At 39.9% G+C, this 12,071-nt stretch overlaps 1 protein-coding gene across 3 annotated transcripts in view; it reads right to left on the minus strand.

The window, feature by feature from the left end:
* The window catches only part of LOC147261930 (netrin-G1-like), a 59,209-nt gene that overhangs the window by 23,048 nt on the left and 24,090 nt on the right, over positions 1 to 12,071 (minus strand). For all 3 annotated transcript variants that reach the window (XM_086204242.1, XM_086204241.1, XM_086204243.1), the window contains one exon: positions 6,689 to 7,332. In XM_086204242.1, coding sequence (XP_086060368.1) covers positions 6,689 to 7,332 — 644 coding nt within the window. The remainder of the gene's footprint in view (positions 1 to 6,688; positions 7,333 to 12,071) is intronic.

The following is a 12,071-nucleotide window of genomic DNA, read 5'->3' on the forward strand; positions in this document are numbered from 1 at the left end:
GGAGTGTGTGCATGTGTGTGTGTGTATATATATATATATATATATATATATATATATATATATATATATATATATATATATATATATATGTACACACACACACACACACACACACATACATATAATGTTGATACTGTACATATGCAACTGGACTAGAGCCAGTGTGCTATTTTGTGCAGATTCCAATAATAAATAAGCATCACTGTTTGATACCGTAGGCTTCTTATGAGCCAAAATGTAAAAAAAAAAAAAAATCAATTACTTAGTGCTAAATTAGCATTCTCCTTCCAATTGGTCACATGTTAATTATCAAAGCAAGCTGCCTTGAGTGCTTGCCTGACATTATTTTATTTTAACTCCTCTATAAACAATTCTGTTTGCTGTCTGCTCTTGATAGCAGTGCCAGTATTTTTAGAAATGCTGAGATCATGCAGAGAATTACAGTTTCCCCAAAGAGATCCCACTCTGTAAAGGCATTTTAAATACATTAAAAAAATATTCACATATTCCTTTATCAATTTCTCAGGATTTAAAAAAAAAAAATTATCATTCTAGATATTGCCACATTGTCAGAAACATAATTCTAGTCAAGAAAAATAATGTGTAATTGAGTCAATCTTCACCAAATCGTCTTGTGTGAGTAGTTTGTCGGTAAAACTCCTGATCTACGTTTCTTAATCAGGGATTGAAATATCCATTTCCAGTAAACCTCAGATTTTGACGCGGTCTTCACAAGATGTGAAACAACCGTTTTCATTGCAGCAGAGCGAATGAGATCAATAGAAAGGAAGAGTATAAAAGTATCCTTTGTTCCCGGCAGCGTAGAGCTTGACAAGCTGGAATTCAACAGTGCTTGATAATGGGATAAAGAATGCATGGAGACTGTTTTGCTATTGCTATTGCTAAATATACATGGCTGGCTCTTTCTGCATTCTGGAGTCACAGAGAAGTGATGCAGTAGTGGAAAATATCTTTGTGAGCTATATCCTCCTGCTAGAGGGCAACAAATGACAAACTCCTACACAATTGCAACAGCATTTTAAGGCGGCATTATGTTGTTTTCCTGAGCAGCAGCAGCTTCTGCTGTTACCGAGTGTTAAGAGACGGGTCAACGGCACATTCTAATTAGTTGATTTGAAGTAAAATAACTGTTTTCTGACAAGACTTGGACAGAGATGAATATGAGATGTTTGGTCTACTGCAACATCCCACATGCTTATGAAAAATTTCATAACTTTTGGACGCCAAGCTTGACCCACAGCAGTCTTATGTATACTAAAATGCAGATAACAGCTAGCGTTACTGTCTGAGTTACTGGAATCGAAGGATCTGGATTTGTTTCATTTTTACTTAATCAAAAAGGCATCCTCTTTGACGTGATTTCAGAGCTGACCAGATGCACAGAGCTCAGAGGAGGAATGAAAGAGGTACGATTATCGGTGTCTAGTCAGAATACAATCAAATGATGCTGAAACCGTTGCATCAACCCTAAAAATATTGTTCCTTTGGGCTTCCAGCACACTTAACTTTGCCAAAATGACAGTCTGAACACAGGATTGAGGCAGCGAATAAGAGCATATATATGATTATATGAATCATAGTACATGGAAAAAAGGGTGAGTTACACTTACAAGAATAATGAATTCACTGTTTTCATCACTGCTTCTATTTTACGACAGCATAAATTTACAGGGCAAGGTCTAGCTATGGTGAACCTGCTTGTCTGCTCGAGACATTCTTGAATTTGTCAGTTCCAAAGACGAAGCACGTAACTGAATATTAATGAGCTGTGCACGTGTGGCCCCTCTCATTTTGTCTGATACATTATTACTATGAACTGTGGCGGTTTTTCATCAGTACACTGAAACAACTGAAGAGAAAATCAACAGCAAATTCCATCAAGCTACTCAGCAACATCCTTTACTCAAACACTCCTGAGGAATATTGATTTACTTTCTCCTGCTGCATTCGCTCCAGCCGTTTGAGCTTACAAGCAAGAAAGAGAGAGAGAGAGAGAGAGAGAGAGAGAGAGAGAGAGAGAGAGAGAGAGAGAGAGAGAGAGGGGAAAAAAAGGAGGGAGCCACACGAAGATAGATATTTAAATGTCAGTAGTTTAAATGAGGGAGCGATGATGATGTCCTGGCACGTTACACAGGAGATTATAAGGTATAATATCATTACACTGCTTTTTTCATGAATTCCTGTGTGACCACTGACAAGCGCGCTGATATCCTAGGGGGTTTAGATATTCTGTGTGTGTTACAGCAGGGTGCGATGCCTGTCATGTCAATGCAGTGCGGAGGAGCTACAAATTTAGACTACTTTTAAGTGTCAGATGTAGTTGAAGTGTGTGATACGGTACTTTTATGAGCCCATGATTCCCACTGGAAGAAGGGGATACAGAGTTTGCCTGTGGCTCGAGGGGAACACTGGGGAGCATAAAAAAACACTTAAAGCTGTATACCTTATCTAAAATAATTCTTCTTTTCAACTTGCATGTATTCCTCAGAGGAATGAATGAGGATACTTTATGTTTTTTTGTTTTTTTTTGGTCTTCGCAATTTGCTTTTGTTTAACATTTGTCAGCATTTAATGTCAATAGGGAATAAAACCCTCTCTTTAATTCTTCTATACGCCTGTAGTCATCCTAATATTAGCTATCCTAACCTTCTTATGTGCTAAAAAGCAGCATTTTTACTGTCTAATGATTTCAAGAAAATGTTTTTATATCAGCTTTTGAGGATGGGAAGTATAAGACTGGCTTGTTCTACGACCATTTACAAAGATGAAAAATGATGTTCTATTTTTAAAAAGTCAATCTGAGGTCTGTCAAAGTGTCCCCCAGCAGGTTCTCAGATTGAACAGATCCACCAAATGCTGAAATGAAATTGAATTACTCTTGCATGAAGAGCAAATGTTGACACATTTGTATTCACGTGGCATGTGTTGTTTTTCTTAAACATATTCAAGATTTAAACCATAAATCTACTTCTTATTAAACAGGGCAAGGCTAAACTTAGAAGCACATTTGCAATTCTGAATATCTCCACATTTCACTGATGTGGCCCTGGAGATTATATTCACATTTATGCAAAGTCATTTCACACCTTTGAAACAGTATCACGTTCAGAGAGTAATCATTTAACTTACTTGTTTCGGATTTGTGTAACTTTGTTGCTGTTTTATGTCTATTTTGAGATGAGACGTAAGATACAATTTCCAAACTCAAATCATTAAATACCACGAACAAATCGCTCCTCTGACCACACTGGACAGCTGCTTTTACTGAGCTGCTTTTAAAAATGAGATCAAACAGAAAGAAACGGAGAGGAAGGAGAAAAAAATGATGAAGGGTTAGGAAAAATAGAGAGTGACATGAGGGCTAAGAGAAATAGCACATTAGCACTTATGGATTAGCTGCCTCTCATTCCCAGGCCCCGCTGTAGCCCTGCAGATGTGCAGCTCTGACCGCGCAGCCAGCCAGTAGCGGTCATGTCTTAATTAACAAGCAGACATCTGATCAATACGTTAGGAAGGATAGAGAGGGAGCGAGAGAGAGAGAGAAAGAGAGAGATGTGAAAGGTGGGACAGCCTGTATGCTTCAAGGTTTTTGTTTTCCTTTGAGGTGGAGTAACATATGAAATCAATAGCACAGGCAGCATCGCCACACAATGACTCGTACCAGGAGAGGTGAGAAAAATCCCCTTTCTTCCTTTGCCTTATATCCCCTGTCATAAAGGATCATTGTGTGGTTGGCGACAGCATCTTTAGTGCAATATGATTCTGAGCCTGGTAAAGCCATTTTTATAAACTTGCGTTCTGTAACAATTTGGCAATAATAAAGGAAACTCTTGATGGGCTCTTTTATGCTGTCAAGTGAAGCTTGAGGATTTATTTTCTGAGTAAAACTGTATTTACTTTTATGGGTGAGCATCCTTGGCTTCAATCTTCCTGAGGCAGGTCGGTGTCGATTCCTGTTTTTGTTTTGTTTTTTTCCACAGTGTCTTCCAGGAACCTCATTCATTACAAGTATGTGCAGACAACTTGTGGTATAATGGAAATACTGTTTATTCATTTTCATACATCTGTAATTTCTGTAAAGATGTATTTAATTATCTGCTTGACATCAACCAAAACAGGCCTTTTATTTCTCCCCAAACATCTGATTATCTCAGTGCTTCGACAAATTAGAAATATTATTACTCAATTTTGTTTCACAGGCAGGCGCAGCTCGCCAGTATGACTCCTTGTCAATACTCAGGTGAAAAATGGAAAGCGCTCCGTGATATGTGTTCCTGGGTGCAGAAAATCATTCCTGCAGGTTCCAGCGCTTCCCCTCCACCTGGCAGCAACTCTCAACAGCTCAATTAGCCCTCAATTTAGTCTTACAAATAGGAAACAAAGCCCGATGGCTGTTTTGAACCTCTAACCTCTGACATCTATTGTGTGCTGTACCTCCTGTTACATAAACAATGTACACAAGCTTGTCTTTACAAGCCTGGGTGATTGACAGTTACAAGGGGGACACAGTAGATGTCAGGAGCAAGGTCTTAGTAGCCATCGGGCTTTACTTCCCTTCTGTAGAACTAAATTGAGTTAAACTGGTTGATAAAATATTCTTGCAATTTCTGTTCCTTGTATCTACAGTGCTGTTTAATTAAAAATGTTAGTTAAATGAAAGGCAAGTGATAATTGCAGGTTGGTGCCTGGAGGCAATCTGGGATTTCCTGTAAGAAAGTCTGACCTCCATACCTTGCTACAAAGCATACAGAATTCCCTTTAGTAGTAATCAACCAATATCAAGAAATAATACCCTGAAATATAGACAAGCTAGTATATTTCCAACTTTACATCTTTTTTTTTTTAAATCTTTCATTTCTCAATCACGCATTTACATTGTCTGAGGCAGGTTCCCTTTTCTGAGAATATGAAATGCACAGTGGACATGCGACTCAATCAAACAGGCTGATAAATGTCAAGCACATTGCTAGTAAATGGATGCAAATCTGTCAGCTTGATGAAATTAAGGTAAGAGCATTCATTGTGCTGTTAGGAATATCTGAGCAGCATGCAGGCACCATTCAGAGCCGCCCTGATACTGCGAACGCTGCTGTGTGAGAGTAAAACTTTATCTGTGTTTTTTGAGTATTCGGGGAATTCTTGGACAGGATGGGTATATTGTGATAAGGCTTTCACATTTGGTTGTAGCCAGAAGGCTGCAAAGGCTGCTGGGAACTCTCATCACTCTCTCCCCACCCGCTTCCATCATCTTCTTTCAAGCGAGTTACTGATCCACCCCTGGACAGAAATCGTATGTTTATTTTATTTTCTTTCACACAGCAAAGTTTGGGTAAAAATTGAATTTGATACCCACGGGCAGGAAGTGAAATTGGGCAAAATAGCTTATTTCCTCCCATCCAACCTTTTGCTACTCTTTCTAATGAATGGCAAAATAAGATATCTGTGGGAGATGCTGTTCTGTGCTGGGTGGTAGGTCTTGCAATTTAGAACTCATCAATTCATGTTTACAGTACGAGTGTTTATATTGGAACAGCATTTGACTGAAGAACATGTATATCTCTCTACGGGGAATATTACATGCCAACATTATGAAAAATGCATTGTGGTCTGTGATCAAAGACGTCAAGCGTCGTGAAATGTTGTCAAAATGTTTTGCTGCTTGTGTCAGCTCATGTTCAGTGACTGATATATTCAGATTTTTGCAACTAGCAGTCAAAGATGATTAAACAAAACCTGAGATCTCGGAGAACGTCTATTGCTATTTAAAGCAAAAAAAAAAAAAAAAAAAAAATGCCGCTTGCTCAAAAAGGAAACCTCATAGATGAAAATATAAATCTACTCATTATTAAACAGGGCAAGGCTAAATTTGGAACCACAACCTGGCAAATCTGAACATCTCCATGTTTCACTGATGTGTCCCTGATGATTACCATTTAATCAGCTGCAAATGCTCTTAATTACAAGATTAGTCTCCTACCAATTAGCCAACGTGCTAATAGTTCTAATCTGCCATTGAAGCTGACTGAATTCTAATTAGGGACTAACTGTTTCAATTCACCTAGGGCCCATCTGATGGGTCATTACTAGCCTAGTTATCCTCACATAAACCAACTGCCGCAGCCAACGCAGGTCCCATTTGGAGAGCAGCTGGGAAGATTTTATGACTACCATGTGGGCCATTTCCATGCGCAATGAAATGACAATGTTTCCATTCCCTGAAAATCACAGAGGCTTTCTGATGACTCACTGATGCACACAGAAGCACTGCAACTTGTGGTAATTAAATGTGTACCAGGGGTCATCTCACTTTTACTGTAAAGGTCTAGTTTATGTCTTATCTTTTAGGCTAAAGATGACGGGGAATAGTATTTAAATCCGACCAAGGTTAGATGATTTTATTTAGATTGAAATGGTAATAGACTACTTTATTGAATGGAAAGAATATATAGAATATTGATATTATTTGCATTTAGACTGGTCCCCTACAAGCTTCACCTTCACTTTGCATCTCTGCCACCGGGGGGAAACTTCTGAATATTGGAGGACTGCCAACCAGAACAGTGAGTGGCTACCCCCCACCCACAAGTGAAGACTCCTGAAGACCACCACTGTAAGGTTAAGGATATGGACAAACAAATTATATTCAATAAATGTTAACGGTTCTTACCTCCCCTGCACTTTGATGTCAGAGATGGCGTAGAAGTATCTGGAGAGGTTGTTCTCATCCACCATGGTGGCTCCAGTAGCTGGCTTCAGCAGCTTAATCCTCAGATCAGTGATGGTGAAGAAGTCCCTCAGGTTCTTGGTGGTATCCAGTTGGCCGTACAGCGAGGCCATGTTGTGTAGTCGAGGCCCAGCAAACAGGGCAAAGCGGTCCTTTATCTCGAAACGTACCGTCTTGTCGTTCTTCCACACGTAACCTCGAGAGTAGTCCTCAGTGCAGATGATATCCAGCAGGGTGCGCTGGGTGAGATCGCTGACCGTCTTGGGTTCCATAGTGAAGCCATCTAAGCAGTCAGTGGCGTAGAACTGGTAAGGGGTCCAGGTTCGGCCGTAGTCGAGTGACTTTTCCAGGACCATCTGCTCCGGTCGGCCGGACTCAAAGGTCAGTACGATGTCGTCGGTCAGCTCGATGGTCTTGTTCCACGACAGTGTGATGTTGACCTGCAGGGGTTTGGGGTACTTCTTCCATGAGGTGGACTGCCAAAAAGTTGTGGGATTGCGACCTTCAAAGTCAAACATCAGCTCAGGGGGATGAGCCAGCTCCTCAGTGGCGGCATCACATTCATTGTTGCACATATAAGGATTCTCCTGTTTTGTTTTGTTTTTAAAAAAAAAAAGGAGAAATAGATGTAAGAGTACATTACAATCAATAAAACAAACACAAGATGCATTTCTAGATATACAATCGTGTCTCTCTATAGACCTGGTATACATACAGACCATGTAACAATATATTCAAACCCTGTCACATTCCTGTCTCCTGAAACTGTGGTTTCAAAATCAAACAAAACATTTTAATAAAAAGCTTCTAAATATTGCAGTGAATTGTTTAACTGCATATTTGAATTATATTTAAATATAATTAAGTTAAAAAAAAAACTAAGGTGGGTAATTATATTAAGATTTTCACAATCGCTGACGTGCTGAAGTGTAAGTGTTGGAATTTCCAGTGGGATTGGTTCATTATAGTGGTAAAAATACCAGAAAACAAGCTTGCAAAATGAAAATAAGGCACAATTTTAGCCAGTTTTGTGCAACGAATAAGGGAAAAGGGGAATCCAGGAGAACTTGTATAAAGTATCTTGTTGTAGTAGTCCCACACCTTCACCATTCTAAACTCTAAATCTCTCAGGATGGCTGCTGGCCCACTTAACCTGTAAAGGTTACTTGCTTTCCCTGTGACTCTTTGGCATGCCATCCCATCATGATTCCACCATCGTACACAAGAGCATTTCTATCCCATTCAGGCCCAACGCGTTCTTGAAAACCTGTCCCAAGCAATGTTGGCTGTGGAGCTGCAGAAGACAGTGACCCTGCCATTAAGATGACACTGTGGATCCCATATTCTAGTTCAGCATCATTCTCGCCTCCACTGCCACCCAAATTGCCGGTGTAATTGATATTCCTGTGTGGTATTTCAGCTGAGATGGGAATAGAATCCCAATGAGTGTTTCTTATGAAAAACGCAAGGGGGACATGCATTTTTCATGGGGCCGTGTCTGCTCTGTACCATAGACATCCACTGAGTCTGGATATTTGTGTGAACATGTTTGGGGGGAGAAAGAGGAGCTTTTGATGTGTTTGCGTTTGTTCGTGAGAGCGATAGAGTGCTCTGAATCTGTTTGTGCTTGTGTGTTTATGCAGTATGTGTCTTTGTGTCTGTAGGTGTGAGATCGAGTGGGAACAAGAGAGAGAGAGAGAGAGAGAGAGAGAGAGAGAGAGAGAGAGAGAGAGAGAGAGACTGCCTGAGATCACAAGACGTACTCCAATTGACATTCTTCTCACCTCTGCTCCTGGAACAATGAGGTTAAGTGCTGATGAGATTCAGATCAACTGTAAAGCGGTTCGATAATCAGCAATCATCTGACACTCTACACGCAAAATTATCTAAAGGTGAGAACAATGCTATCCGCAACATTACTCGCTTATCTCTCTGGTATTGTAGTGCATTCAGCTCAGATTGACACTTAAAGAGTGAAGATCGCTGGCAGGAATACTGATAAGCAGACACCATTATATTTTATTTGAGAACAAAGGCTGCTTTTCGTCTCTGAATAAGCTCCCTAAATTCTACTTTGCCAAAAGGAAAAAAAAAAAAAGAAGTTATTTGATGCTTTATCCTCTTCACAGGGAGATGTATGTATGTATGACTTCCCTGTTTTTTTAGATACGGATCATGGCAGTCTGTTTTATTTCTGTGGAAGTGTGATAAGCTATCAGCGACTTGGAAGAGGTGATAATGCAGTGAGGTAGAAACGAGACTGAGGGATTGTGGGTCACTAGGCCTGCTCAGCTGACTCAAAGGAGCGTTGCATAATCCAATTAGGAGGGTAATAAGGGTTATGCTGCGAAGACAGAGGGACTGAAAGAGAGTGAGCGAACGTAAAAGAAAGAAGTCAGATCTTAGTTGCTAAAAGTGTGCTCCTCTCATGCCCATGCACAACCACACACACACACACACACACACACACACACACACACACACACACACACACACACACACACACACAAGCAGCATGGTGCTTTTGAAAGGCCACATAGCCTGAGAGCAGAAACAGAGAGAAATATTTCAGTTACGGGGCAACAGGGAGGATGTTGGTTGCCTGGTTTCGGCCACAGGGACGTTAAATTGTACTTGTGGCATCTATTTACCAGTGATGTGTGCTGAGGTTCGTTATTTTCTCTACTTGTGCTTGAGCAGCATTAAAGGTCTGCTTAGACATGATGGTCCATGGAGAGAGGAGGAGGGCAACAAACACAGCCAGCGTAAGTGATTTCCCTGGTGTCATATGAGAGCATCTTTTCACTTATATTTGTTGTCACTGTTAGGTTCTGCAAGCAGCAGGGTAGCTGCCTTTGCATCTTGGAAACAAGAAGTTTGTTCACAGACAATATAGAGAACTCAGACTGCAGCATCCTTGGCTAATGACAAAAAAGATTTCCCAGCTGAACAGAGAGAACCAAAGTAAATAGAAGCTTTAAAGAGAGAGAAATTTGCTTCATCACGCCAGCAGAGGATGTGTTCGGATAGCAGTGGAAAGAAGTCATAAATTCAATCCGTAATCATCTTCTTGCTGCCTGCCTCCACATAAAGCCTTCAGGGAAGTGATCATTCTAACCAAGCAGCCTGTTCACCATTGAAGCTAGCCGGGGCCAGATCTTTCACAAAAGTCCCTCCATCATTAATAACATTCAATAAAGTGAAGGCACTTTTCCAATCGAGCATTAAGTGAAACGCGCAGTATTTGCCTGCTGCTGCTGGCGTTCTATCCAACAGGCCAGTGAAGCTGATGATACAGGCTTACAGAGGAAGGTCAAGACCTTTCATCAGATTTCCTGTGGTGGTTATTTAACAACAAAAACAGCGCCTTTTGAAGATCGATACCTTCTGTGGTCATTTAAGACCCAGGGCTTCAACATGATGCCGGGGGGCAGCTATTGAAAAACAATAAGACCCCTCAGCTTGATCCTTTACCTGTGATCACTGCTGTGGGAGCAGGAAACAGTCAGCAGAGAATTAGGAGGAAACAAGAGTTTTGTACCAAAATGAGTTATCGACCAATTTATATTATAGCCCATCACGTCAAAGTATTAAGTGTGATCTGCTACGTAGTTTAATGGGAGTTATATCAGAATCAGGATCAAAATCAGAATACTTTATTAATCCCCGTGGGGAAATTAATTAGGTTATTGTAATGCTGATTGAGACCACAGCAATATTATTAATAGCAACAGATTTTTATATATTCGTAATCGGGATTATTGAGAAATATTAGTGTTACATGCCACAACAACCCCTTTTTAAAGTGTGAATCGAAGAAAAATACTCCCGTAAAAGGATTAATGCCATTATTGAAGACTATTATGTTACAAAACCATTGCGCAACTACTCATCATCTCCTGTGACTAAAACTTCATCTGTGAAAGTTGGTTTAAAAGTAACAATTCAGCTTAAATTATTGAAGTTTTTTTTCTGACACTTTGCTTCATAAATGTTGCAAAAAGGTGGTTGGGACCTGGAAGGTTTACATCATCCAACATGACCAAAATTGAGTTATTTAGGCAAAAAAAGTGCTTTCGTTACGTTTGAACCCTTAGATTTTTAAGATAGACTAGAATACTTATTTAAATGACAAGCTTTGTGCATTTGAATTCAGCTACAAATGAGCATGCCAAAGGATAAGGGTTGCAAGTATGTTGCTGTTGTTGTTGTCCTGGATGACTTTTTCAACCGCAATAGTTTGAAAAAAACAGGAACAAAATTAGTGAATACATTAAGAGATAAAATGGCAGTAATGTTGTAATATTATGATGTGATACGGACTTGTCTTTTTTAATATGCATACTCATTTTGGTTTCATATACTGTGCACTCTAATATCCAAAATCCTAAGAAACTTCACACATTTTCAAGACAGTCTAAACTTGATCCCTCTCTTCTTTTTTTTTTGCTGCTGACGCTAACATCCTCTGGTAGACACAGAGGATTATTGATTTTAACAGAATCTACTTGCCCTGATGCATTAATGCCGTGTTTCACTGATGAGCATGGAGGAGTGCTACATAATGGTGTGAGGATGAGCATGCTACATTACCCCCCTGTGCTAATGTAGCATGCCAGTTGCAGGTGACTCTATATCTTCAGGATTTTAACTTGTAAAATAAGTGACTGTTCCTATTTTTTATCATTTTCCAATTAAAGAATATCTTCAAAGCATCCTGTTCTGCTTTTTATCGTAAGTTAGTTTGTACTTTTTTCTGTATTTGTTTGTGAAATTGACTCACTGATGCCCCCGGAGTCTCTCCTGAATTCCAAACCTATTGACATTCAACACGACCCTGCAAGGATTCTTAATGGTTTGTCTCTTATTAGTATTACAAACATCTCTTTGCCACTATAGCTGCTGTAACTGAGCCCAGCTGGTGTCTATCAGTGCTATATGATCCGTCCTGACTTAGTGCAGCAGGCCTGAGCAGCAATTCCGCGGCTGGTCACAGCTAATGATGTCTCGATCTCTGCTGCCTATAAGGTCAATCCAATATCAGGGTTTCACACAGTAGGAGAGCAAGAGAACAGTGATGAGAGAGACCTAGAGGCTCGAGCCATCAGGCCGTTAACCTCTTGAGATTTTATGAAGACTTAAGCGGACGTTTAGACGTCTGTCCATGGTTAAATCCAGCTGTTTATGAAGAGTTAAAACTGGAATCAATAACTCTGACAGCACAGACAATACAGCAAAGGGTATATGTGTTCCACACTAATCATAAAATCATTGAAATACTAACACAAACATATGAATGCACAGTTATTGACTTTTAAATGAAAAA

Source organism: Aulostomus chinensis, chromosome 5 (assembly GCF_037954235.1).
Source record: "Aulostomus chinensis isolate RoL2024-O1b breed Wild chromosome 5, RoL_Achi_v1.0, whole genome shotgun sequence".
NCBI classification, from domain to species: domain Eukaryota; kingdom Metazoa; phylum Chordata; class Actinopteri; order Syngnathiformes; family Aulostomidae; genus Aulostomus; species Aulostomus chinensis.